Source organism: Apus apus, chromosome 3 (genome assembly GCF_020740795.1).
Source record: "Apus apus isolate bApuApu2 chromosome 3, bApuApu2.pri.cur, whole genome shotgun sequence".
NCBI classification, from domain to species: Eukaryota; Metazoa; Chordata; class Aves; order Apodiformes; family Apodidae; genus Apus; species Apus apus.
The window spans coordinates 88294316-88318062 of NC_067284.1; the positions used below are offsets into that span (position 1 = coordinate 88294316).

At 37.3% G+C, this 23747-nt stretch overlaps 1 protein-coding gene across 4 annotated transcripts in view; it reads right to left on the minus strand.

The window, feature by feature from the left end:
• FAM120B (family with sequence similarity 120B) overlaps window positions 1–23747 on the minus strand; it is a 58402-nt gene that overhangs the window by 17137 nt on the left and 17518 nt on the right. For all 4 annotated transcript variants that reach the window (XM_051614345.1, XM_051614344.1, XM_051614346.1 and 1 more), the window contains 3 exons: window positions 20695–20867; window positions 16770–16862; window positions 436–642 (listed from right to left, as the gene is read on the minus strand). In XM_051614345.1, coding sequence (XP_051470305.1) covers window positions 436–642; window positions 16770–16862; window positions 20695–20867 — 473 coding nt within the window. The remainder of the gene's footprint in view (window positions 1–435; window positions 643–16769; window positions 16863–20694; window positions 20868–23747) is intronic.

Below are 23747 nucleotides of genomic sequence, written 5' to 3' on the forward strand. Positions count from 1 at the left end.
TTTGTCTCAAACTTTAGGTTCCTTAATTCCTTTAAAAACGTCCCTCTTAAACACTTTAAATATTCTACCCAGTATGCTTAAAGACATTCTTAATATGTTGCCTAAAATCTTTAGGGAAAAAAAAATATCTCATTAATATCTTAGTACTAGAAAATCATTACAGGCATTTTCATTTTTTCAAACTGAAAACTATTTCAACACTTCTTTATATTCTTTTCTGAATATTGGAAACAAAACTAGAAGTAAAATTATAGCTTTCTTTATAGTCTCAGAATTAGTTTTCTTTGTCAGAGTGGATGAAAAAGAAATAAGGAAGAGAGGAAAACTACAAAGGAAGGGGACCAGTGTAAATATTAATATTAAAACAACAATCATACATGGACAGGTATATTAGTCAAAGAATACACAACTGTCTAAGAGGATGTGATTACTTACATTGCCTTCCAAAAGCTCTTCCAAAGAGCAACCTTGGTGTGACCGCTGGTATTTTTGTTGAAAAAGTTTTCCATCAAACACTTCCCATGGCATCAAATCATCCATTCTGAATGGAAAACCACAGGCACTATTGGCCATGAGCAAAGTTGTAAGGCCACGAAGAAAGACAGCACCAAGATGTACAGCTCTGGAGTCCACTTCTGCAAGCTGTTAACACACAGACACACAAAGACAGGCCTCACAGATCAGGATTTACAAGCAATCTAGCAATCTTAGCATCACATGTAACCATGCGAACAGTAGAGCAAATGATTCAGTCCCAATGATGGCCTTCTGTTGCACAGTAGAATTCACCAATGGATTCTGTATCAAGTTTTATTCAATAAAGTAGAAGAAGTGAACATTTTTTTAACAAATACAGCATCTCACTCAAGTTTTTAAGACAGATACATTCGAAATTAAAACAGAAAGACAAAACTAATGGCTATTCTCTGTAGTATTTCTTAAGCATTTACAGTTCTCCACTAAGAAAGCAAAACACGAACTGGGAGTATAAAATGATGTGTAGAGTGATCCATTGACCTCCCACAGTTTGATCAACCGGGAAATGCTACAGCACTTAGAGATCGGTTAAATTATAAGATATGACTGAACACAGTTTATTGTGCCCAGGCTTTTATTTTAAACACTTAAAAATTTCTTCTGACTGTAGTCTGAAAGTTAAATAATTTCACTTCAACATGGATGTCTCCAGAAGAAATACTGGAATGGTATGACAACATCCAGAAAATGCAAAATGAGAAACTCAACAAGACAATTAAAACTCTGAGCCAAAATAAACTTGATGGGTGAATTTAACATCTTGCTGTGGCAGAGCATGGCAAACCACAAAAGCCTTGAATTCAATATAGGGAAAATTGTGATTTTAAGTATTGTGTAAACAGTTCAATGCTCCTCAGTGGGGAATGCCTTTTCCACAGTCTGTACCAAAGCAGTCTGTCAGGACTTAAGAGGGATTCATAACAGTGTGGCCATGAACACTGTGGCAGCTGCTGTACCCTTACAGTCCAGTTTTCCTTACAGTGTATGTTGTATTGGGAATGGAATAGCATCCAGAACAGTCCAGAAGAGAAGGAACAAGAATGTGGCTCAAATCTGTGTTAGCCCTGGCTCCTGAAAAGCTGTGAATTGTTTGACTGAAACACAAGGGGAAGGGTTGGCCCATTAGTACTAACAGTAACAACTTCTTACACCTTGAAAGATCCCCAAAAGGTTTAAGGTATGCACATACACCAGCAGTGCCCTACTTAAAAAAAAATTAAAAGTAATAGCAGGAAATGTGAAATGCTCTACTAATGGATCAGAGCTTTTTCCTCCTTAAGGTCCACAAAACAAATTCAGGAAACCTTTGACACCAGCATTAAGCTTTGTAAGTTTCTTCCAAAAGACACAAACACAATAAATCATGTGGAGAATTTAGCTAGAACCTGATCATGGACTTACATTTTGTGTATGTACACTATGCAATGAATTGAAGTCTGTTGCATAATGACTTTGTAAAACTGGCTTCTGTGATAGGGTTTGCATTAATAACAGGCAAGGGGCAGTAGGGATCTGTTAAGCCTACATGAAGACATGAAGTGTACTTCCACTGACTGCTTTTTCTACAGTGCAAAAGCAAGAGGACCTAGAGATGATAACTCAGGCAAAAGATACCAGGCAGGATGGTCCTGAGCCCTCCGGGAAGAATTTCTTATGCCTCTAGTGATTCCTGGAAAGACATAAAGCCGACCACCAGGGCACTGACCCAACATGACAATACTTGAAATTCACCCAATACAGACAACTGAAGTAAACCACTGACATACAGAGAAATGCAGACAACACAAGCTAATTTGAGCAGTCATTTAGAAAATGAAAGGCCCATCCTTTTCTGACAGTGACACTTCATACTCCATTAAGCAAGACCTTCTTCTCTCCTCCCTTTAAAACAAAAGTATTTTCAGCATGGGGTAATGCTATTGATTTTATGGAAGCTATTGCCTCCAGATGTAAGCTATCAAAGAAAACAGAGCTCTTGGGGAAAGTCCAGAGGAGGGCCACAAAGATGATCAGAGGGATAGAACACCTCTTCTATGAAGACAGGCTGAGAGAACTGAGGTTGTTCAGCCTGGAGAAGAGAAGGCTCTGGGAAGACCTTATAGTGGCCTTCCAGTAACTGAAGGGGCCTACAGAAAAGCTGGGGAGGGGCTTTTTATAAAGGCATTGAACATGAGGACAATGGGTGATGGTTTTAAACTGGAAGAGGGTAGACTCAGATTAGATATTAGGAAGAAATTTTTTACTGTGACGGTGTTGAGACACTGGCACAGGCTGCCCAGGGAAGCTGTGGCTGCATCCTCCCTGGAAGGGTTCAAGCCAGGTTGGATGGGGCTCGGAGCAACCTGGTCTTGAGGGAGGCATTCAGTACCTCAACCTTTTCCTCATCCTTGATAGCAATTTTTCCCCCCTGCATCCAATAAAGGGTGGACATTCTCCTTGACTATCTTTGTGTTGTTAATGTATTTGTAAAAAACTTTTTTGTTATTTTTCACAGCAGTGGCCAGGTTGAGTTCTAGCTGTGCTTTTGCCTTTCTGATGTTCTCTCTGCATGACCTAGCTAGATCCCTGTACGCTTTTTGAGTTGCCTGCCCATTTTTCCAAAGGTGGTAGACTCCCCTTTTTATCCTGAGCCCCTGCAAGAGCTCCCTGTTCAGCCAGGTGAAAATTCTGAATATACTAAAAGTACTGAAAATACTGTTTCAGTGACTCACTTCAAATCACTGTCTATGATTTTGCCAGCTAAGGCTAGTAACTACATGCACACACACAACACTCTTGCTCTGGCAAGTAAGGCAGGTTTTTTGCAAACCATTTAACAATGCTGAAAGGTACTTGAAAGAAGAATGCGGCTAAAGTGAACCAGCATTATTTGTACTACAGTAGTGAGTCAGAGTGCATACAGCCAGTTATCACATTGCAGCTGAGAGATTCTTATATTGCACTAACCAGATTATTTCTGATCACCTCATCAGATCTTAAGACCTGCAAAGGAAATGAGCCCACATCATCACAAGCTTTAAAATAGAATCTGCTTCGTTTGTGATCATGAAGTAAGAGCTTTTACTTCAGATGCTTTTACTGTCCATTTTAATCCTATTCATATCAAGGATGTAAAAAGCTTTTAGAACAGATTACTAACACTATATGTGGACGCTGGATGCCATTTGGGCCATAAATCTTAAAATAAAGCTTTTATGTCTTAATTTTATTCTAAAAACTCTAACCCCAATAAAAATATATGATTAACCCAACTTACTTTGTATTTGCAAAACAAGAATCTAAATGAGAATTTGAAAAAATTTGCTTTATGGTGATCCACAAAATGGCAAAATATAGAGGAGGACTGTGTGCTGTATCATGTAGAGATCAGCATACTCCTCTCATCAGTGCTAATTGTTACTTTTGCTTAAGTAACTATGAAGACTGAGCCACCAATACCACCCTAGTTGTGCTCAACTACAGTTGAGACATATGGATTAAAAAGATAAAATAATGTTGCTGGTGACAGGTTTTACAGACCTCAAGGAAATCAATCCAGAACTTTCCTGAGCACTGAAGTATTGGGCAGGGGGGTGGACATCAGGTAAGGCTCATTTTTCTGACAGAAATCGAAATTGGTAAGTCCAAGGCAAGAACTATCAACAGTGATTTCTTTATTTTAATAAAACAGGAAATACAATCATTAAAGGGTAGTTTCAATTTTCCATGTCTGGCAATGAAAAACAAAGAAAATGAAAGCTCAGTGAGTCTCTAACAATGAGCCTGCGCACATGGCAAACCACAGACTTGCTTTGCCATGGGAATGCTCACAACTGCTTGGTGTCTGCAAAGCAAAGACGTCACAATGAGGAGAAGTGGAAAATTCCAAAAGAAAAGAAGGCTTGCCTTCCAGGGCATTACACTCTAGAGATTAGTTCTTATTGGAAATTGTGCCTGTTCTTTTTACTATTTTTATAAACTCAGGACCCCAGTGAATCATGTGAGATACACCCCTATGATCCTGCTGCTGCTGCTCCTACCACCAGCTGATGACATTTGTGTGAGAGAGACAGGGAGGGCATGAGAACGGCTGCTCCTGCACCAGCTGCCTGCACTGTGCCCCTGCTGCTGCTCCTACCAACAAGAGCTCCCCACCCTCCCAGTGTTTGGGGAAAAAGATTACTTTTCCTATTTGCCAATATTAACTGAAGACTGAGAATAGAACTTTAAGTTCACAGTCCTCTAGTATCATTGCAGCAGAGGTTACTGATACTGTGCTTAGAAGGCCTGAGCTGAGCTGGGTAAGCCCACTTGAAAAGAGTGAGAGAAGCGCTACAGCACCCATGACTTTTATTATCTAGCAAGTTCAGAAATGTCTTTGCTAGAAGAGCCATCATCATAGGCTTATATCATATAATGCTTTTTTCTGCTCTAGAAGTAAAGCTTTAGCCTGTGGACCAGAAGTTCTGGCTGATCTCTGTGCTTGTGTGCATCCTCATTGATCACAGTCTTTGCAAGAACAAGTGTTTGCTTGTAGGAGCAGCTTGAAAATCTTGACTTAAGAGACTGTATATCCTGCTGAAGAGTTTTTACTTACAGGAAGAAAAATACATGGATCTTGTACATGAAATGCAAAACTCCATTCCAAATTACATCTAATTAAATAATAATAATAAAATATTAGGATGTAAAAATACCTTAACGGTATTTTAAGGAAATACTATTAGTCCTCTCAGTTGTCTTTGTGGATTTGCAAGTGATTTTTTTGACAGAGGTGTAAACTTTGAAAGCTGCACGAGATGTTTTCAGGGGTTTACTAAAAAATCCCACAAATCCTTCAAATCCTTCAGCACTCTACTCCAGGGAATTTAGAGGGTTCAAATTTTGTTAAAATTGTATGTTCTGCTGCACTTGAAATACAAGGGCAAGTATCTGAACATGCCAGATGTCAGCAGACACAAACGAAGGCCAGAACAGCACCCACCAGCAAAGCCACCTCGCTATCCTCTAGAAACCAAGGAGAAAAGATACGATTTTACAATTCTTTACTTGCACTACTTTACAAGTCATCTGCATCTCGATACACTAAATATCACATTTAATTTAAGAACTGGTTCCTTTAGTAGTATTTTCAACAACATTCTGGGGGACACACTTTTTCAATGAAAAAAAGTCTGTTTTGATAATTATTACTTAGGTTAAATTCATTATTATGCATTTAATTTTTTTCCTAATCTGTTGACTTCTTCCTGTGGTTGAACTGAATACAGAAGATATGGCTATGGGTAACATTTTGAAATATAAATCTAAAAAGAAGTAATTTGAAAATTACATATGGTGTTTTTTCCCACTCTACCCTTTTTCTGTTATAAAAAGGAAAGCACAACATTCAAGGACAGTTTAGTATTTGCTACTTTCTAGTTAAAATTAATCAATTGAAGAACTATAATTAAAAATCAATGAAATTTGACCCAAGCAATAAACTGCTGGTGATCAGTATCTGAGTATGTTCATACTTAAACTTGTTCTTTTTAGATGCATTTGAACTCAGTACATTACCAGTATACTACTACTCACATTACCTCCCCCAAAACCACCTGTATCTTAAATGATCAAATATTTAACCATAGGCAATTTATGCCTGAGCAATAAAGGCAGCAGGTAGATCGTATCTCAGGAACTTGTCATTAGTACAGCTTTGCCTGGGAGAGGTAAGGAACATTTTGTTCCAAATAAACTATCAGCTGATGACAACTTCACTGAAGTTAAATTCTCTGCAATGGAAAGTATTACTAAAAAATTATTTAAATCAAAAGACAGAATCCCTTCTTGAATTCCAGATCTTCCTGCCCTCAGCCATTAGTATAAATTCCTAGATTGAGTTGTGAAAAGATGCTAAAGCCTCCTGTACACTGGAGCTATATGCTCTGCTCTGGAGCTAAAATAACTTAACCTAGTGCAATGGTGGTAAATTTAAGGATTGCAATCCTACAGAGAAGGGCTGGTGAAACAGTATGTTTACTTAACATCAGTCAGCTTTAAGCAATAGGCTGCTGGGACTGTAGTACATCACTTGCTTGCTTGATCTGTCAAATTGAAGGGAGAGAGGAGCACCAGTATTTTGAAAACATGACTAAGGTTTATTCTGATAAAAGATTACAGCTTAAATTAAGCTCTTCCTGCTTTTAACAAGGTGTGTGCAAAGAAAAATGGGGATTGAGAAAAGATTCTATGAGGATGTCTGCTACAACAGAAACTAGAAAAACCGGTTTTAAAACACTTCTAAGGCTTTGAAGTAAATATTTAGCAGTAAACAACCCAATTGTTTAGTGTTTATATGTCTACAAAAGCTTATTTACTGGGTTTTATCAGGAGTTTGATGTAAAATGATATGTCTCTGTGTAACAACACTGTTATTTACATTAAGCCAAAAACTCCAATGAAGTAAACCTAAAAAAAAGCTTCAAAATTGCTTTTACCTTCAAGCACGTACAAAATAGTAACACAAAAGCTAACAAATCTGCAGCCAGATAAAAATCTCCTTTGGTTCCAAAAAGATGACTTCTCATTTCTTGTTTAATTTTAAAAAATATCAGCCTTTATCACAGCTCTTAATCTATCTGCAAGAAAACTCAGCATAAATGAATTTCTGTGATGATGAGTATCACCAGTCAAAAAGTTTAGTCCCTTCTGCTTATTTATACACAGTTATGTAATGGATAGCACAGTAGCACCTGCGAAAAGGATTAAAATAACATTACTTTTCTTATTTTATCTACAACTGCTTGATTCCAGTCTAAACGATTACTGGGCTAATGACAGGTGATAATACATGTGACAGTTACAGAAGGTTCATATAAGTTTTGAGCCAGTTATTGGGCTAAACATCTGACTGTGGCCCAGCCAGTAGTCACATCATTTCTATAAAAGTGAATGGCCTCATTAGGATTTTAATTTTTACTGTCCTAAATACTTGCTCGTGTTTTTAGTGATACACTTATTTTTGAACCTCCTCACCTTTCTGTCATATAGATAACAATGTATTTATTTGTTAGCAAAATATATTTTATTTGTTTGGGACTCTGAAAACTCTTATCACATTTTCTTTCCTTGTTTTTTTTTTTTTTTTTTTTTTTTATACAGTAGTTAAATGTGGAATTGTGAGAAGGGGAAGTTTTGGTAGCTCCAGCTGCCTTGTAATTATTAAAATTTGCCCCTGATAGGGGAAAAACTGCTGTCAGACTCCTGGTATGTCTGCACCAGGAACTGATGGGCTTCTGCATATGCTTTGTCACTGGCATCTGAAACGGTTCAGTAATTATTTGATTTTTTTTCCCATGCCTGTAGCAGTGTCTCCCTCTCATGTGGATGCCCTAATAATGTGATATCACATTAAAGCCTCCTTCTGCTGGGCAATTTAGAGTGCCTTCCCCTTCTTGCGCTGTCTGTGTAAAACAATCAGTAACTTATTTCTCTCAGAGACTCCTACGTCTGTGTCAAAAGTGGCTGAAAATTGTCAACATATTCAAAAGTTATTAGGGGACACGGAAAAAAATTAAAACACATACGAAAGGTCATTTCCCTCACTAATTCCAGTAAGTTTCCATTGTAAGCCTTCAGAGATGAAACTTCTTCCATTCCCTTACTTTCTTACACTCACTATATATTTCTGTATTCTACTTTACACTGATTAGCTTCTTTACCGCCATCTTTAAAATTAGGGGCTTCATTTGCTATTACCAGCATCTTGACCATATTCCTGATGTAAAGTTCTTATCCACACCTTACCCCAGCCTTTTCCCTTTGTTTACCCATAGGACTGGTCTACAGAACAAAGTTTTAAGAGCAAAAATTCTGCCACCAACACAACCACTTGGCAGAGCATGCTTGGCTACCTTTGCTAATGCAGCGTGTCCTTTCACAGCCACAGACTACCCTGGCAAATCATAGCTGGATAGGTGTGCGCAAGTGCTCCATGTGCTGCTGACTGCTGGCCTATCTTGTGGTCATTTTCCACAGAGTAATGTGAAACAGTTGCCATGGATTAAGACATCATCATGACTACAAAGAATTTTTGATAGGTGGGAGTTCACTGCTAAACTGTCCAAAGCTTAACTAGCCAAGCTTAAAAATTAAGTTTGGTTTTGTTTTGTTTTTTTAAATCCCCAAGTCAGAGTAGATGTTCCAGATCTATTTAGTTGTCCTAATGGATGACCTTTCCCTATCTTAAGCTCTTCTGAGTATATGCTTTTTAAGGGCCTGATCTATTTCCCACTGAAAACAATAGGAAGATCAGTGAACTTTAGCAGAACTAAAAATTAGGCAAAATTTAGTACGTCTGAAGCTCTGCAGCTTCCAGAAACATAATGACGACTCTTACTAATGTCATGTGTGATATATAAGCTCTCAAATAAAACTGTAATTGCACAAATATGGTTAGTATAGAAAATTCCAGAACAAATACTGTTTGCCAGTGCAATATGGGTTTTGTTGTGTTTTTTTTTTCTCTTAGGGTTTCTTTGTATTGCAAAGCAGCTGCACAATAAGATTGTTGATACTAAGGTTCACCTTTTGAAGTGATATGGTCCAAAGTAAACAGTTTCGGCTAAGGAATTTTCCAGGTGTTAAGTCCACAGGTTGAGGAAGAAAAGAACAGGTCTGCTTATATTTTACAACATTTCTGAGGTCCAAGACAAATCAAACCATGGATTAATGCAGCAGTATCTGAGATGATCTATGAAAGGAACTGCCAACCTGCAACCTGTGATCAGGTATGTTCACAACACTAGGAACTGATCTGTAATTAAGCTGCAATAGAGTTTCTACTTCCACCACACCTATTTCTTTTTAATGGAAAACTGTCATAAATAGCTTGAAATTTGCTACCTTTTGCCACAAGAACGTCAACTCTATGCTGTAGTTTAAATGAACACATACAGTGAAACTGAAGTATCCTTGTTTGGTGCACACAGCTGTTGTACAAAGACAGTCTTCCGAGCTACTGAAGAACTGAACACAAATAAAGGTTTTAAAGTATATAACATTAGTTATACGTCATATTTTACATTTTCTTGTATCAGCACTATGTCAGAGCAGACTGAATATAAACCGGGGAACAGTTTTTATAAGAGTAACTTGGCCAATTTTAAAGGTGTACTTAATATGAAGAATGCTGTTTAAAAGAAAATGCATGCTTTGTAATAAGTCAAAAATTGGGATCTCAGCACTTCAGCCAGCATTGGACTCTGCAGGCACTTTGCTGATGAAATAAGCACTTACTGACATTCCAGTCTCAGGTACTGATTCACAGCCATTTTAAAACAAAAGTTTTGCTTTGTTTTTTGGCACAAGGTAGAGTGCCAAATTCAACTTCCTGCAGAACCACTATGCTTTCAGCCATAAAATGAAATAATTGAAAATAGAGGTGAAGGTGAGGAAAATATACGTGCAACATCAATATTGATGTTAAGAAAATACTAAAAATTCACATTCATACAGCACCTTTGGCTAAAGAACTTCTACTATTGAGACTACTGGTGCATGAGTGTTACAAGTAAGAACTAAAATATGAGAAAGATCTGAACAATTTGACCAAAGTCATAGAGGAAGCAGCAGACAGAAACTGGACACTGTCTTGACTTTTAATCCCTGGACAATGATAACGGCAGTCAAGAATACACTTGAAAAGAAAGGGAACAAGTCAGTTCCTAGTTAGCTTTGCTGTTTCTGGTATCTTCAAGATTACTATTTCTACTGTAGTAATTTGAAAAATTCCAGTACATCCTACAAAGCACTGTAACCATATGCCTAAAGGCTCGTTTTATCTTCTTTCTCCATCCACTTATAAATAGCTCATTAGGTCATTTCAGAAAACTTTTTTGCTTCTCGAAGTTACACACAGCCATCTGCTTCTCCAGGGAAAGCCTAGACAGATGTGCAGCTTGCATTCCTGCTCAGGCGTGACAGGGGCATGCAGGCAGGTGCAGGCAGCCCTGAGCAGATGACAGGCAGGTGCACGTGTGCCACCGCTTCCTGACGGCATGCTCCTTTCCCTCCAGGGCTCCTGAACATCACCTGCCCTTTGGGGACACAGGTCAGCCCTTAAAGGCAATGCAGAGTAATCCCATCTATGCCACGCACACATCACCTCTGACCTTCATGTACAGCTTGTTCTTTCTAACATACAATATGGAAGGAAGTGAAAACTATTTATCTCATGAGTAAATGCGCACTTTGACCGACACAAGCTTGGCAAGAAAATGTCACCTCTTACCAGAAATTATTATTTTCTGCTGTGTAATAAGTTACCTCTGAATTCTTCAGAGCCATCAGCTTGCTTGGTATTTCGGGAGAGGTTTATTACTCTTACTGCCAATAACTACATTTCACCTTCTGCAGTATTATTAAGTATGCATTAAAAATTAAAAGTAGTTTTGTTATCTGAAATTCCAGAGTGTCTTTTACCTTAAACATAATGAAGAATTCTTTATGCTATATTAAGCCTAGAAGCATTTTATAACTGAAACACTATTCCTGTTTCCTTACTGTTGAAACCTTGCTAATGAGCTATGCAGCAGTAAAGGGGAAAACTCACAGAAAAGCAGAGCAAACTCATACAGTTATGGAGAAAAAATGCAGTATCATCTTGCACATAAAGGAACACGAATGCTCTAGTTTAAGGCCCTTTCTCAAAATCTTGCCAAAGATCTCCATAAGCAATCTGCATCCTACTTAATGAATGCATTTTTCTCAGAAGGTAGAAGAACTGATCTAGTCATGCTGGGGCTTGTGTTTGTACCAGTGAAACATAACAGAATTCACACATTTGTATGAATTCTGATCCTTCAGCTTATACAAGATGTAAAAAATGTTAAGGGAAGCAGACTCTAAACATACAACTAAATATACCAGATTTGAGAAAATGGGGGAGAGTGTGGCTAAACAACAATCTTGTCTGGAAGTTGGGTATGTTAGCCTAAGAATAAAGTTTTTTTTCATCTAGTTTATGAACGAACAGCAGCAAAGAAAGATTAAGGCAGTTGGCCATGCAACACGACCAAGAAAACTTGAAATTCGACCAAGAAAACTTGAAATTCGACAGAACTTCCAAGTATTGTTACGAAAACAGATTTAAGAGATGGGCTTTCAAAAAATACTGTCAACAGTGACAAACTTCAGGTCCTGAGATATAACTGTATTTGCACAGACCAATGCTTGGTCTGTGCAAATGCAATACTTCACTTTCAGGAATAGAATGGGGGAGCCATACCCACCACTTCAAAGTCATTAGAGAAAATGATTATGTTCTGCCATACTGAACTAGGCATGGACACCTTGGAGGCCAAAACACAGTTATTAAGAGAAAAGCAGAGTATGGAGGACTGAATATATTCAGCCTTAATATACAGATCTAATATAAGCAGGTTCATTTGATGCAACTTTCTCTTGATTAATCATGTAACTTTTTTTTTTTTTTATGTTTTAAACCAAAACTAATTTAGCTGCTTGAAGATTTGAATTGTTTCTATTTGGATTAGTTCATTTAAGACTATTTTTAGGAAATGAGAAGAAAGTTATATTTCTGAGGTTGAACAGGGACTGAACTAATTTCATCTTGCAATCGCATCTCATACTGATGAGATTTTCAAGATAACCCAGAACACTGAGGAACCTGAAGCCTGCAGATGAAAGAATGGGCTGGGATGCAAAGCCAAGATCAGTAAACAACCACCTCCACCCAGTCCCCCTTCCCTGCCAGTTACAATCTCGCCTATTATCTTAAAAACACTTTTGACAGATGCAAATTTTGTGGGAATATAAAGCCCTTCAGTAAAGCGGTTGGGAATGCACTTGAATTCCACTTCAGTTAATAGCAATGTACATGACAGAAGCAGGTCCTAAGTAACATAAGAAAGGTTTATCGTTGAGATCTTGAAAATATTCATACTTGTATTTTATGGTTTTTTGAATCCAACTGACTTCAAGCAAATATTTATTAGGAAACAGTCACACAGGCACAACAAACATACACTCCCCGGGGGAGAAAGGATTTCGTAAAAACAATTGTATTTTGAAAAATATAGATAGCTTATAAAACCTATTTGGAGTCTGCCTAAAAAGCATCACATCTAATGGTGTCAACAACTGTCACTTGGCTTGCCAAATAGGTTGGAAGATTGAAATTGTGGAATGTTCAGAATCTGGGTATTATTTATGTGTTCCTGTCTGCATCAAGGGAGAAAGAATACTGATTTAAAAATACAGAAAAGATACAGCAACATCCTTCTGAAATTTGTGGGACCCTAACCAAAATACCTACACACTACACTAAAACACACTGCTTTTTTTTGCATGCATGTGGCTAAATACCTCTCAGGAACATATTCAGAGAAAAATAGCTCGTGTATAACAATATTACCAAGCTAATTCTGCTTTTGTGACACTGTACAAGGGAAAATATTTGAAGGTTCCTTGCAATAACAATTCTTGCTGAAGTTACTTCTGCCTGCAAAACTAGGTAACTGGTTTGCTGAATATTTTATTATTGTTATTCAAAAAGTAATTAAATAATACTCAATATGTATATTGAAAGTTTATTTGCAATCACATTGCAAAGACTCTCTGAAGCTTATAATTTAACATCTAAAATGACTATGCTAACTTCATATCATTAATACCTCTTAAATATCTGAAAGCACTTGAAAAAATCTAAGGAATACACCTAAGTTGACTTTCTTATGCCTCATACACAGCCAATCCGTTCCTTTTACAGGTGGCATAAAAGATGTAATTACTCCAAAACAGGTTTTCTGACATAATTGTGTATTTTATGGCTGAGCTTCAGAAGGTTGCACATGCCATAAATTCCAGCAGTGATGTGTATGTCCACCCATGCACCTCCTATTAACTTTGAGTTCGTATGTTCTGACATACATTTCACTTTTCAAAAGCATTTATGGGCCCCAAATTTCATCTGTGAATTTCCAGGTGTGTTTCCCTTTTTAACCAAATTTTCCCATCTCATCTTTGGCCACAAATTTCAGAAAAGATGGGCTTCACAACTTTGTATCTTCAATACAAACTTTTCATATATTTAGGGAAATCTTTGAGAAAAAAATGTATTTGTGTTTATAGGTCACTGTGGCCTCTCCTGCTTAGGCAGTATTTTACATGCATTACAGGTGAAAGATAACTGCACTTGCAAACAATCAGGGCGAGCACAAAATAAGAAACAAGACCGCAAGCACGACTGCTGGTGCCTCTTTTTCTCCACAATGGCCTCAAACTTAGACTGATGGTCCTCTGGGCTTTTTGCCAAAAGTGCACACCAGATTAAAATAGAAAGAAGGGAAATAGGCAACCTGGGGTCCAAAATTTAATTCTGACCTTATGTATAAGCTCTACAGGAGGCTTGGGCAAAGCAGAATGTTAATCTACTATATAAGTGGGGCACAAGGAAACCATAAAAAAACTTTAGAAAAAAAAGAATGTATAAAATCTTCTCTCTCTCTCGTGTGTACATTTTGGTATTTTGAAACCATCAATCTTGAAAAATAACCAAATCTTCATGTATAAACATTATGTTATTCTCAGAAAGTAACTGCTTAATGTGCATTTAGTTATATGTCCACAGCCTGCTTTCCTTCAGCATGAGATAAACTGTATTTTTTTATGGCTTTATCCCACTTTATTCAAACCATGGACATTTCTGTTTCATAAATTTGGGGATTTATGGATATCATTAACTAAGAAATACAGATAGCATATCAGAAAGCAGATTTGAAAGTGAAGGTTGAAAAGTTCTCTTCATCCTATCAGATGAACAGGCTCTATTTATATTTTTCTCTCATACTTCACAGTGGAAATTAGGTTTTCCTCTGCTAAAACATATTTTCTAATGGACTGCTTTGCAGAAACAGAGCAATTTTTAAAAAATCAAATCAGTGTTCTTCACAGAGCTGTTTGCAAGGAGTAAACACTTTTCCTACATTTAAAATAATATTACAGTGTTCAGTCTGCAATCACAAATGAGCAATTTAATTGCTGACTAAGTTTATCCTAACTTCCTTGAAAGCTCTGTTCTTAAGTTGTTTCTAGGGATCGTGCTTAGCTTAAACTCTATTCCTTTGTTTTCCTATTATAAAATCCAGATATTAATTAGCTATGTACTAGTGTAATTCACTGCACTTGAACCTTTCAATTTTTAACACAAATATCTAGAAAATTAAGCTGTTAAATACCTAATGATCCCCTCTTTACTAACTATTAAAATAACAGCTTAACTCAATTTTGTAAAGCTACTAAATAAACACAGAAATGAGTAAAAGCAGTTTAGGCTATTCTGAGATGGAATTTTGAAAATGAGATTCTTGAACTACAATGCTCAGAAAGCTTGTTTACTGACTATTATTTTTAGAATATTTATATAAGATACTCTACTGGTCTAGTCTCCTGCCCTGTCAAGAGAAAATTCAGAGGACATTACTAAGTTCATCTAAACACCACATTTCAGAAGCGTAGAAACAAGAAACAGAGCATTTTTTACTCTTCCTGTGAGCAAAAGAGGTTAGCCTCATACGAATAACCTGTGAGACTAACCTTATACAAATCTTCAAGTTAATCCTGGTGCTATCATAAAATTGCAGGTGGCTCACATATGAAGCAAAAAGTATTTCATGGCAATTAATACAATGTAACGTCCTCTCCTGATATAGCTTGACAAGTCAGAGATACATAACAAGCTAAGAAACTGCAACTATTTTCCACTGGGAGCTCCAGGTCATCGAAACACAGGAAGGGAGGTTAATTTGAAGGCCATGGGGAAAAGTTTTGAAACTGTTACTCACCTATCCACAACCTCAGAAAGGAATGAGGCCAAAACCTTTCCTCATAATTTTCTTCAGAGGATTTATTCTGGCTCAAACTACTACCAAAACCACTACCGTGAATTTCAACCGAGTAAGACAAGGAAGTGTTCTACAAATAGCCTGATATAAAAACTTCAACTGTATTATATGAATCTTTTCTTGTTTTTTAGCACAGCAGCAGGCATGATGTGTCAGTCTGTGAAGTGCTTACATAAGCAGCAGTGTGAGGTAACTTTGAGAAATACCTTAATATTACGTTTGGATGCAACACTCAGATTTATAATTTCATAGAACCACAACAGAAATGAATCACACAAAGAACTCTAATTCAAACAGAATAAACTTCCAAACACTTTACAAGCTTACAAAATAGTACCTGTTCATACACCCATAAACAAAATGTTTCAACACTTCCTTCTTATGCTTGGCTTCCTTTATGCTTTTTACTCAATGACTGCCACAACAGACTTGATAAAATAATGATACTCTCAATGTTAAGTGCAACACTATGTGTAATAATGACTTTGACAGAAATAAATCTTTGCATTTTTCCATATTGCTGTTATCTCATTGCTTTCTTTTTGTTACACAGATCTAAATCTTGAACAGCTGCAGAATGAATCTGTGAATAATTTAGAAAAAACTGATAGGAGGCTGGACTTTAGCTGTTATGAATCAAATAAAGCAACTGGAATCACCCTGGTTTTGTTATTTTGGTTCCCGTGCACTAGAAACAATCAATAGTAACAGGAGTAATTGATTTACTTTGCTATCAACAAAACGTACTTTTAAAACTCTAACATGGACTTTTCAAACTACTAGAGAATTTATTGGAAATACAATTTTTCAGAGTGAAGAACTGCGAAGGTTCCAACCATTTCTAACTCTTACCCTCTTACTTTTAAATAAACCCACAACTCAAATAGCTATTGACATGTGCCATCTGTGTTGTACATTAATACTAGAATACAATCTCAAACTATGGGATTGAAAATATTCTTGTATAATTACATATACAAGAAGAACTGTTTAAATGGCTCTATTGCAATAACCATTTAGGAACCTACTTTTCCACATATGAATGCAATAAGATTGGAAAGGAAATAAACACAGATTTGTGCAGAGTATATAAATTTTTAAAAATAACTCCTGAATAATTACAGCATAGAGTGGTCCAAAAGCTCTTTACTACAGGAAACAAGATATCTTTTCTGTTTAGTTGCATGTTATGTTTAAGTTCAAGTTTAAATAGTAACACTAAACCTCCTTTAATGTACTGGTTATCAGTTCCTGTATCCAAGAAAAACTAATGCAGAATAATTTTTCCCAAACATACTTATCCCAGAGTTACCATGAGCATTTTACGTTAGTTATTCCAGTGCATACCTGCAAACCTGCCAGTTGAGCAGCTGACTTCCCTTTGAGGCAGAGAATGAGTGCCACAAATGCATCTAAGTCCTCCAGAGAGAGGCTAGTGACCTAAAACAGATTAAAAATTAACATTATCTAAAGGCTCTGAAGAGGAACTTCCTGAATATTGGCTCTTCTTGCTCAAGAATATCAAACTTAAATCAATGACCTCATGAAGTTATAACCACCATTAATATATTGTCTAGATAAAGACACTTAAAGGGAACAAAATACTTAATTTCACAACTTGAATGAAGTGTATACCCCAGGACCTGTGTATAGTGTATATATGTGGATTTTCACATGCCAAACAAAATAACCACCCTTTCTATATTGCCTTCTCCTCTTCCCTTGGAGTGTCTTAATAACAATAAAGTTCTTCATAATGCTAAGCAAAGTATAAAAGTGAGATTTTTTTAAAAAAGCTTTATAATCAAGACCCAGAATAATAACCACCTCAAAGAGCCCCAGATGTGATCATCACTAGGATTTCTTTCAAGTGCTTACAGTTATCTGTTGGAAACTTTAAAAATTATCTAAAATATTTAAATTACCTCTTTTAAGCTAAATTTTGGGATTTAATAAAACATATTTGGATTCTTTTAGTTTTTGAGGTTACATATTGAAGTGGAAAGAACTCAAAAGTATATGAAAACTAAAACTAAAATATTCAAGTGGGCAAACATAAAGGAAAATTATAAATCTGTGTAAAAGCTCACTAATACTTCTATTAGAAAAGGTAAAATAAGGGCATTAACTGTTGTGAAAAAGTAACGTGAGATTCTGTAGAGGTGCATGGTCACTTCAGGAGAAAGACCAGCATCTAGACCAGCTGGGCTGATACCCTGACAGTACCAGACCAGTTCTGATCACTTGTTTCCTCCTATAAGAACACTATAGATTTTACACATGTATCAAGATCAAAAATCTGTTACAAATGTTGAGGCTCCAAAGAGGGCTCTAAATGAGATCCATAAAGCATTAAGATTCTTTATCAATAAGAACTCGAGGGAAGGCTTATCTTGTGAAGTATGGAAATGTGCCCCGTGGGCTTACAATTAAAAGGCTGTCTGAAACTCTGCACTGCCTTTCTTTTCACCCTCCTTTTAATTCTGGGGGAATGTTTTCTACATCCCATTTCAATCCATTAAGGGATTCTATTAGGGCTATTAAAAATCATAAAGTGACAGAAAAAGGAAGGAGAGAAAAATTACCAAAAAGTATTGATGCAAATTGATAAAGAAAAAAAAAACACGCTAAGAAGCTGTCTAGAAGTACTTCATTCATTCATTTTGCTCCTCAAGATAAAAATTATTCAACCACTATTGAGAATTTATTTTCTTTTTCTTTTTTTTTTTTTTTTTTAGATCAGGCCTTGCTGCTTATTCCATTGCAAAATACTTTGCCCTCTATGACTCTCTTAAAACTTGCACAGAAAACAAGAATGTGAATGGTATAAAAAAAGTTTTAAGCTTTCAAAATGCTCCTTGGTATTCATTAACTCCATCTCGCTGCTAAAATCTGATAATGGCCCTACTTTATCCTATATTTCAAGTCAGGTGTCACCTTTGTGTGAATGGCAACAAGAGAGGTTTACTAAACCTGGACATTTTATATATCGCAGTAACAGAAAAAAATACTTTCACCTACAAAACAGTTCTTAACACTTGCACAATTTTGTCCTAAGACAAGTCAAAGATGGCTTGCCAGTACAACAGCAAGGAAATGCCCACAACAGAGCAGATCAGTCAAAATGTCAAAACACTTATTTAAAGAAATATTTTATGCAGTAACCAAACTTGGTGAGTGAGTCATCACACTTCTATTGCCAGATTTCTTCCTAAGCTGAGAGTTTGAAAGATAAATTTCCCTTCTTTGGAGGCTCCAGTTTGATATTTGAACTCATTCACTGCTTTCCCTGACTTTAAAGACAGTTCTATTATTTTGTATTTTCTTCACTATTTTTGTTCTTAATTTGGAGGTGATTCAAAAAGTTCCCTCACTGAAAAGATTACTCTTCAAATCAACACTTGGAAATTTTTCCTCACTACAAACAAACAAACAAAAAACATCTGAAGTTTTCATTAAATTCTTGCACATAAATTTTGAGAAAGTCATACAGGTTGGTCAGTATGCTGGTTCCTGCAAAAACCTACATTTTTAGGTTAGATTAAACTATAAGCAATGAAAATGTTAAGAAGTTTATTTCTTTTTCATATGAGCTGAAGGAAGTTATGTGCCACAACTGCTCAACTTGCTTCACCTTTGGGGTTGCAATAGAGCTTCCCTCTCTAATACAAAAGACTGAAGTGTAAAGACAAGAATAAGCCACAGTTAGAGAAGCATTGTTTTCTCAGCTATAAACCAAACAGAAGCAGTTTGGCCAGCTCAAAGTGTGGTTGCTGACACTCTTTCTCTCACGTTTTTCTCTCTAACACCCCAAGAAAACAAATCGACAATATCAGAGAACCAACCAAAGTTTAAAAAAACCTCAGCAATGAAAAACATTTTATTCCAAATCAATTTCCTAGTCTGGGTTCAGTGCAACTCTGATAGCAGAAGAAAACCAGGTTAACAGGATGGGTGTTGAGAAACTGGCACTGCCATGAAAAACCTTTCATCAAACTAAGCCCTTCGAGTGATCTCTGCTGCTACTCTTGTTGAAAACATAAGCTGCAAAACTGTTTACATCTCTGTTTTTAGCATCAGCCATTGGATAATATGTTCTGAAAACCATATGCCTTAACAAACATTTTTTCCCCCATTTTATTAATATGCTGTGATCAAGGCTCAGTAAACCCACGTTTCTGTAGGTGTTCTGACTTTTCACAGAATCACAGATTCATTAAGGTTGGAAGGTACCTTAAAGATCATCAAGTTCCAACCCTCCTGCCACGAGCAGGGAACACTACCACTAGATCACATTGCACAAAACCTCGTCCAACCTGGCCTCAAAAACTTCCAGGGATGGGGCATCAACAACCTCCCTGGGCAACCCATTCCAGTTTCTCACCACCCTTAGAGTGAAGAATTTCTTCCTAATATCTAACCTAAATCTCCCCTCTCTCAGCTTAAAACCATTACCCCTTGTCCTATCACCATCTTCTCTGATGAAAAGTCCCTCCTCAGCTTTCCTGCAGCCCCTTTCAAGTACTGGAAGGCTCCTATAAGGTCTCCCTGGAGCCTTCTCTTCTCTAGGCTGAAGAGCCCCAACTCTCTCAGCCTGTGTTCATAGCAGAGGTGCTCCAGCCCTTTTATCATCTTGGTGGCCCTTCTCTGGACTCTCTCCAACAGGTCTATATCTTTCTTGTGCTGAGGGCACTCCTCTTCTTAATCCAACTAAAGAAACCCTAATATCTAAGAGAAATCTAAATAATACTATATTATATTATATTACTTATTACACAGAATTTAATGATGAGAGCCATATCCTCAGTTCTGACTTGAAACTGAGTAAATTGACAAGATGGTGTGAAAAAGTAGTGAGAACTGACTAAATATTTATATTGTCTATTTGCACAGTCTGCATAGTCACCTGAGGGAATGCCTTCTCTTGAGGACACAAAAGAAACGCAAAAGAGAAGCTTTAATTTGCAAACAGGTCCTAAAAAGCAGAGGAAATCCCACAGTTCATACTCTGTTAAAATGTCCAAGGAGCTTTGTCATGAGCATGTGAGAGTTATGACTAACTCATAAAAAAATCCAAGTGTTTCTTGAACAGGATGATGAATGTTAAATGGAGTAATTAAAAATACTGTAACACAGTAATATTATATTCAATCAACTCTGCCTACAGTAAACATTAAGAGAAAAATCCAACACAGGCTAGCAAGAAAAAGTTTATTGGTCAATCACATCTATCATGGCTGATAGCTGAAGGAAGAGCAACTGTCCCAGTTACCTGTGCCATAAGATAGGTCAGCAAGCAGCAGAATGCTGCTACAGGTGCTTCTAGAGCTTGGAGCTCTTCCATCCTGTCCTGAAGATGAAAGCATGCCAGAAATGTACTATACCGTTGCTTTTCTACATCAGTTCCTTTGGCAAACCACAGTGTTTTCAAATTAGGTGTTCCACCTACAAAAGAAATCCATCATTTTAAATTAGCAGTAACAAGATACAACAGGCCTAATTCATTACAATCTGAAAGGAAAAAACTGATCTGCTCTTGGCACTTGGAATGACCACAGAGTTGAAAACAAAATGTATTTGACAAAAGTTGGCATTTGAAAAAATAACACCCAAAACCCAAACAAACAAAAAAATAAGGCCTGTAATTTAAACAAATTGTATTGAATATAGGTCTGTTTAAGCAGAGTGGACTGAATTAAAATGTTACAGTAATATAGATAACTTTAAACCACCAGGCTTTTAGAACAAAATTTGACTACAAGCAAATCCCTTGGGGATCCACAGCATTAAATAAAGTTAACTTCATCATAAAATAGTGATTCAGCAGAAAACAATCATATCTGTTTCTTCTCTCCCCTGAAACTAACATAGCAGGGCTCACTGAAGTATCCTTGCATTCCCCTCCCTTATAGTCACCTCTTTTAATGAACAAACTGGTCCCCTATGCTATTTGCTGGCAAACACGCATTCTTCAGAAAACATCGTGCTGGTATGACTCCTCTGCAGCAGGTTCCAGTTTGGAAACAAAAACCAAGGCTATCTGGTATTCTGCACTCCCATGGCTACTGTATGAAACAACACACGAAAGAACTGTAATCAATTATGTATAATGTATCTTTCCAGACTTTCTATAGTATTATTCATCCTGGTCTCTAAATCCTTAATATTTATCCCATATTGCCATCTCCCAACTTGTGACACGTGTGAACTTACATAAAATTTACTCCCCATTTAAACTGCATTTAATCCATTATCAAAATAAACAGTAACACGTGAAATAACAAAGCTGCTAACTGGTTATGCCTAAGAATCCAAATTAAAGACAGAATCCTCCCATAAAGTACTTCTGCAGTTAAAGAAAATGAGGTGTGAATTTTAAATGTGGACTAATTAAGTTACATTTGGTAACACTTTTTTTTTTTTGTGACAAGCAGCAGCTGTAGTCCAGTCAGGAGCACTTGATAATAAATGGTTAAAGTGACAAGGTGCTGAAATCTACATAGACAATGTTTATTTAACTAAGAAAGCCCATTAACCAAATGGTACTAATTCTGTGGAGTGAGGGAAACTAGAACTATTTTCTTTCATCTCCCTGATGGATGGTTCTTTTCACAGAATCACAGAATCTTAGGGTTTGAAAGAGACCTCGAAAGATCATCTAGTCCAACCCCCCTGCCAGAGCAGGATCACCTAGAGCACATCACACAGGAACGCATCCAGGCAGGTTTTGAATGTCTCCAGCGAAGGAGACTCCACAGCCTCTCTGGGCAGCCTGTTCCAGTGCTCTGTCACTCTCACAGGAAAGAAGTTTTTTCTGATGTTTACATGGAACCTCCTATGTTCCAGTTTGCACCCACTGCTCCTTGTCCTATCACTGGATGTTACTGAAAAAAATCTCTCTCCGTCCTCCAGACACTCGCCCTTAAGGTTATTTGTAAACATTGATGAGGTCGCCCCTCAGTCTCCTCCAAGCTAAAGAGACCCAGCTCCCTCAGCCTTTCCTCATAAGGGAGATGTTCCACTTCCTTAATCATTTTTGTGGCTCTGCGCTGGACTCTTTCAAGCAGTTCCCTGTCTTTCTTGAACTGTGGGGCCCAGAACTGGACACAATACTCCAGATGTGGCCTCACCAAGGCAGAAGAGAGGGGAAGCAGAACTTCCCTTGACCTACTAACCACACCCTTTCTAATGCACCCCAGGATGTCACTGGCCTTCTTAGCCACAAGGGCACATTGCTGGCTCATGGTCATCCTCCTGTCCACCAGGACCCTCAGGTCCCTTTTCCCTACACTTTTCTCCAGCAGGTCAGCCCCCAACCTATACTTGTACATGGGGTTGTTCTTTCCCAGGTGCAAGACTCTACACTTGTCCTCATTGTATTTCATTAAATTTCTCCCTGCCCATCTCTCCAGCCTGTCTATGTCTCGCTGAATGGCAGCACAGCCTTCTGGTGTGTCAGCCACACCTCCCAGTTTAGTGTCATTAGCAAACTTGCTGAGGGCACACTCTGTTCCCTCATCCAGGTGGTTGATGAAAATATTGAACAGTACTGGTCCCAGTACCGACCCCTGAGGGACTCCACTAGTCACAGACCTCCAACTAGATTTTGTCCCATTGACCACAACTCTCTGACTTCTTCCTTTCAACCAGTCCATGATCCACCTCACTACCTGACCATCAAGACCACACTTGCTTTTACTATTACTTTTACACACTTTTACTATTTTTAAGACTAGCTCTCCCATCAGAAGTTTTAACCATGTGAACAACGACCATCATACAGTCTGTAAGCTTCCAACCTTATTTTGTAGGTAAACATACATATTTAGAAAAAATTACCATTTTTATCATCAGAGTTAGAAACACGGGTTAGTTGATAACACAACTACTGGCAGCGAGCAGGCCAGTAAAGACTTGGATTACTGGTTTTGATACCGGTAATTGCTGGCTCATGGAAGGAAAAAAAAAAAAAAAGAACAGCAGAGACTGACTTCCACGAAGAAAAGCAAATATAACATGCATAAAACCAAAACCAACCCAACTTTTCCTACCAAAAAAAAGAGCAACTTTAATGTGTGAGACAATTTTTATACGGGTAAAGTAAAATATTTTTGAATCCACATTCTTCTGCTTTCCAGAAGGTTACTGATCAGCTGCATGTGAAGAGATAGGCAAGAATCTGTTAAAGGGAAGTACTCTTTCCATCTGCACATTTGTCTTTTTTTTAATTAGTTGCATCCAGGGTATACCTAATAATAGAAATCCTTCTTTCTTCAGAGTAAAACCATGAACTACATCAATAATCAAGATTACATATCTATATTG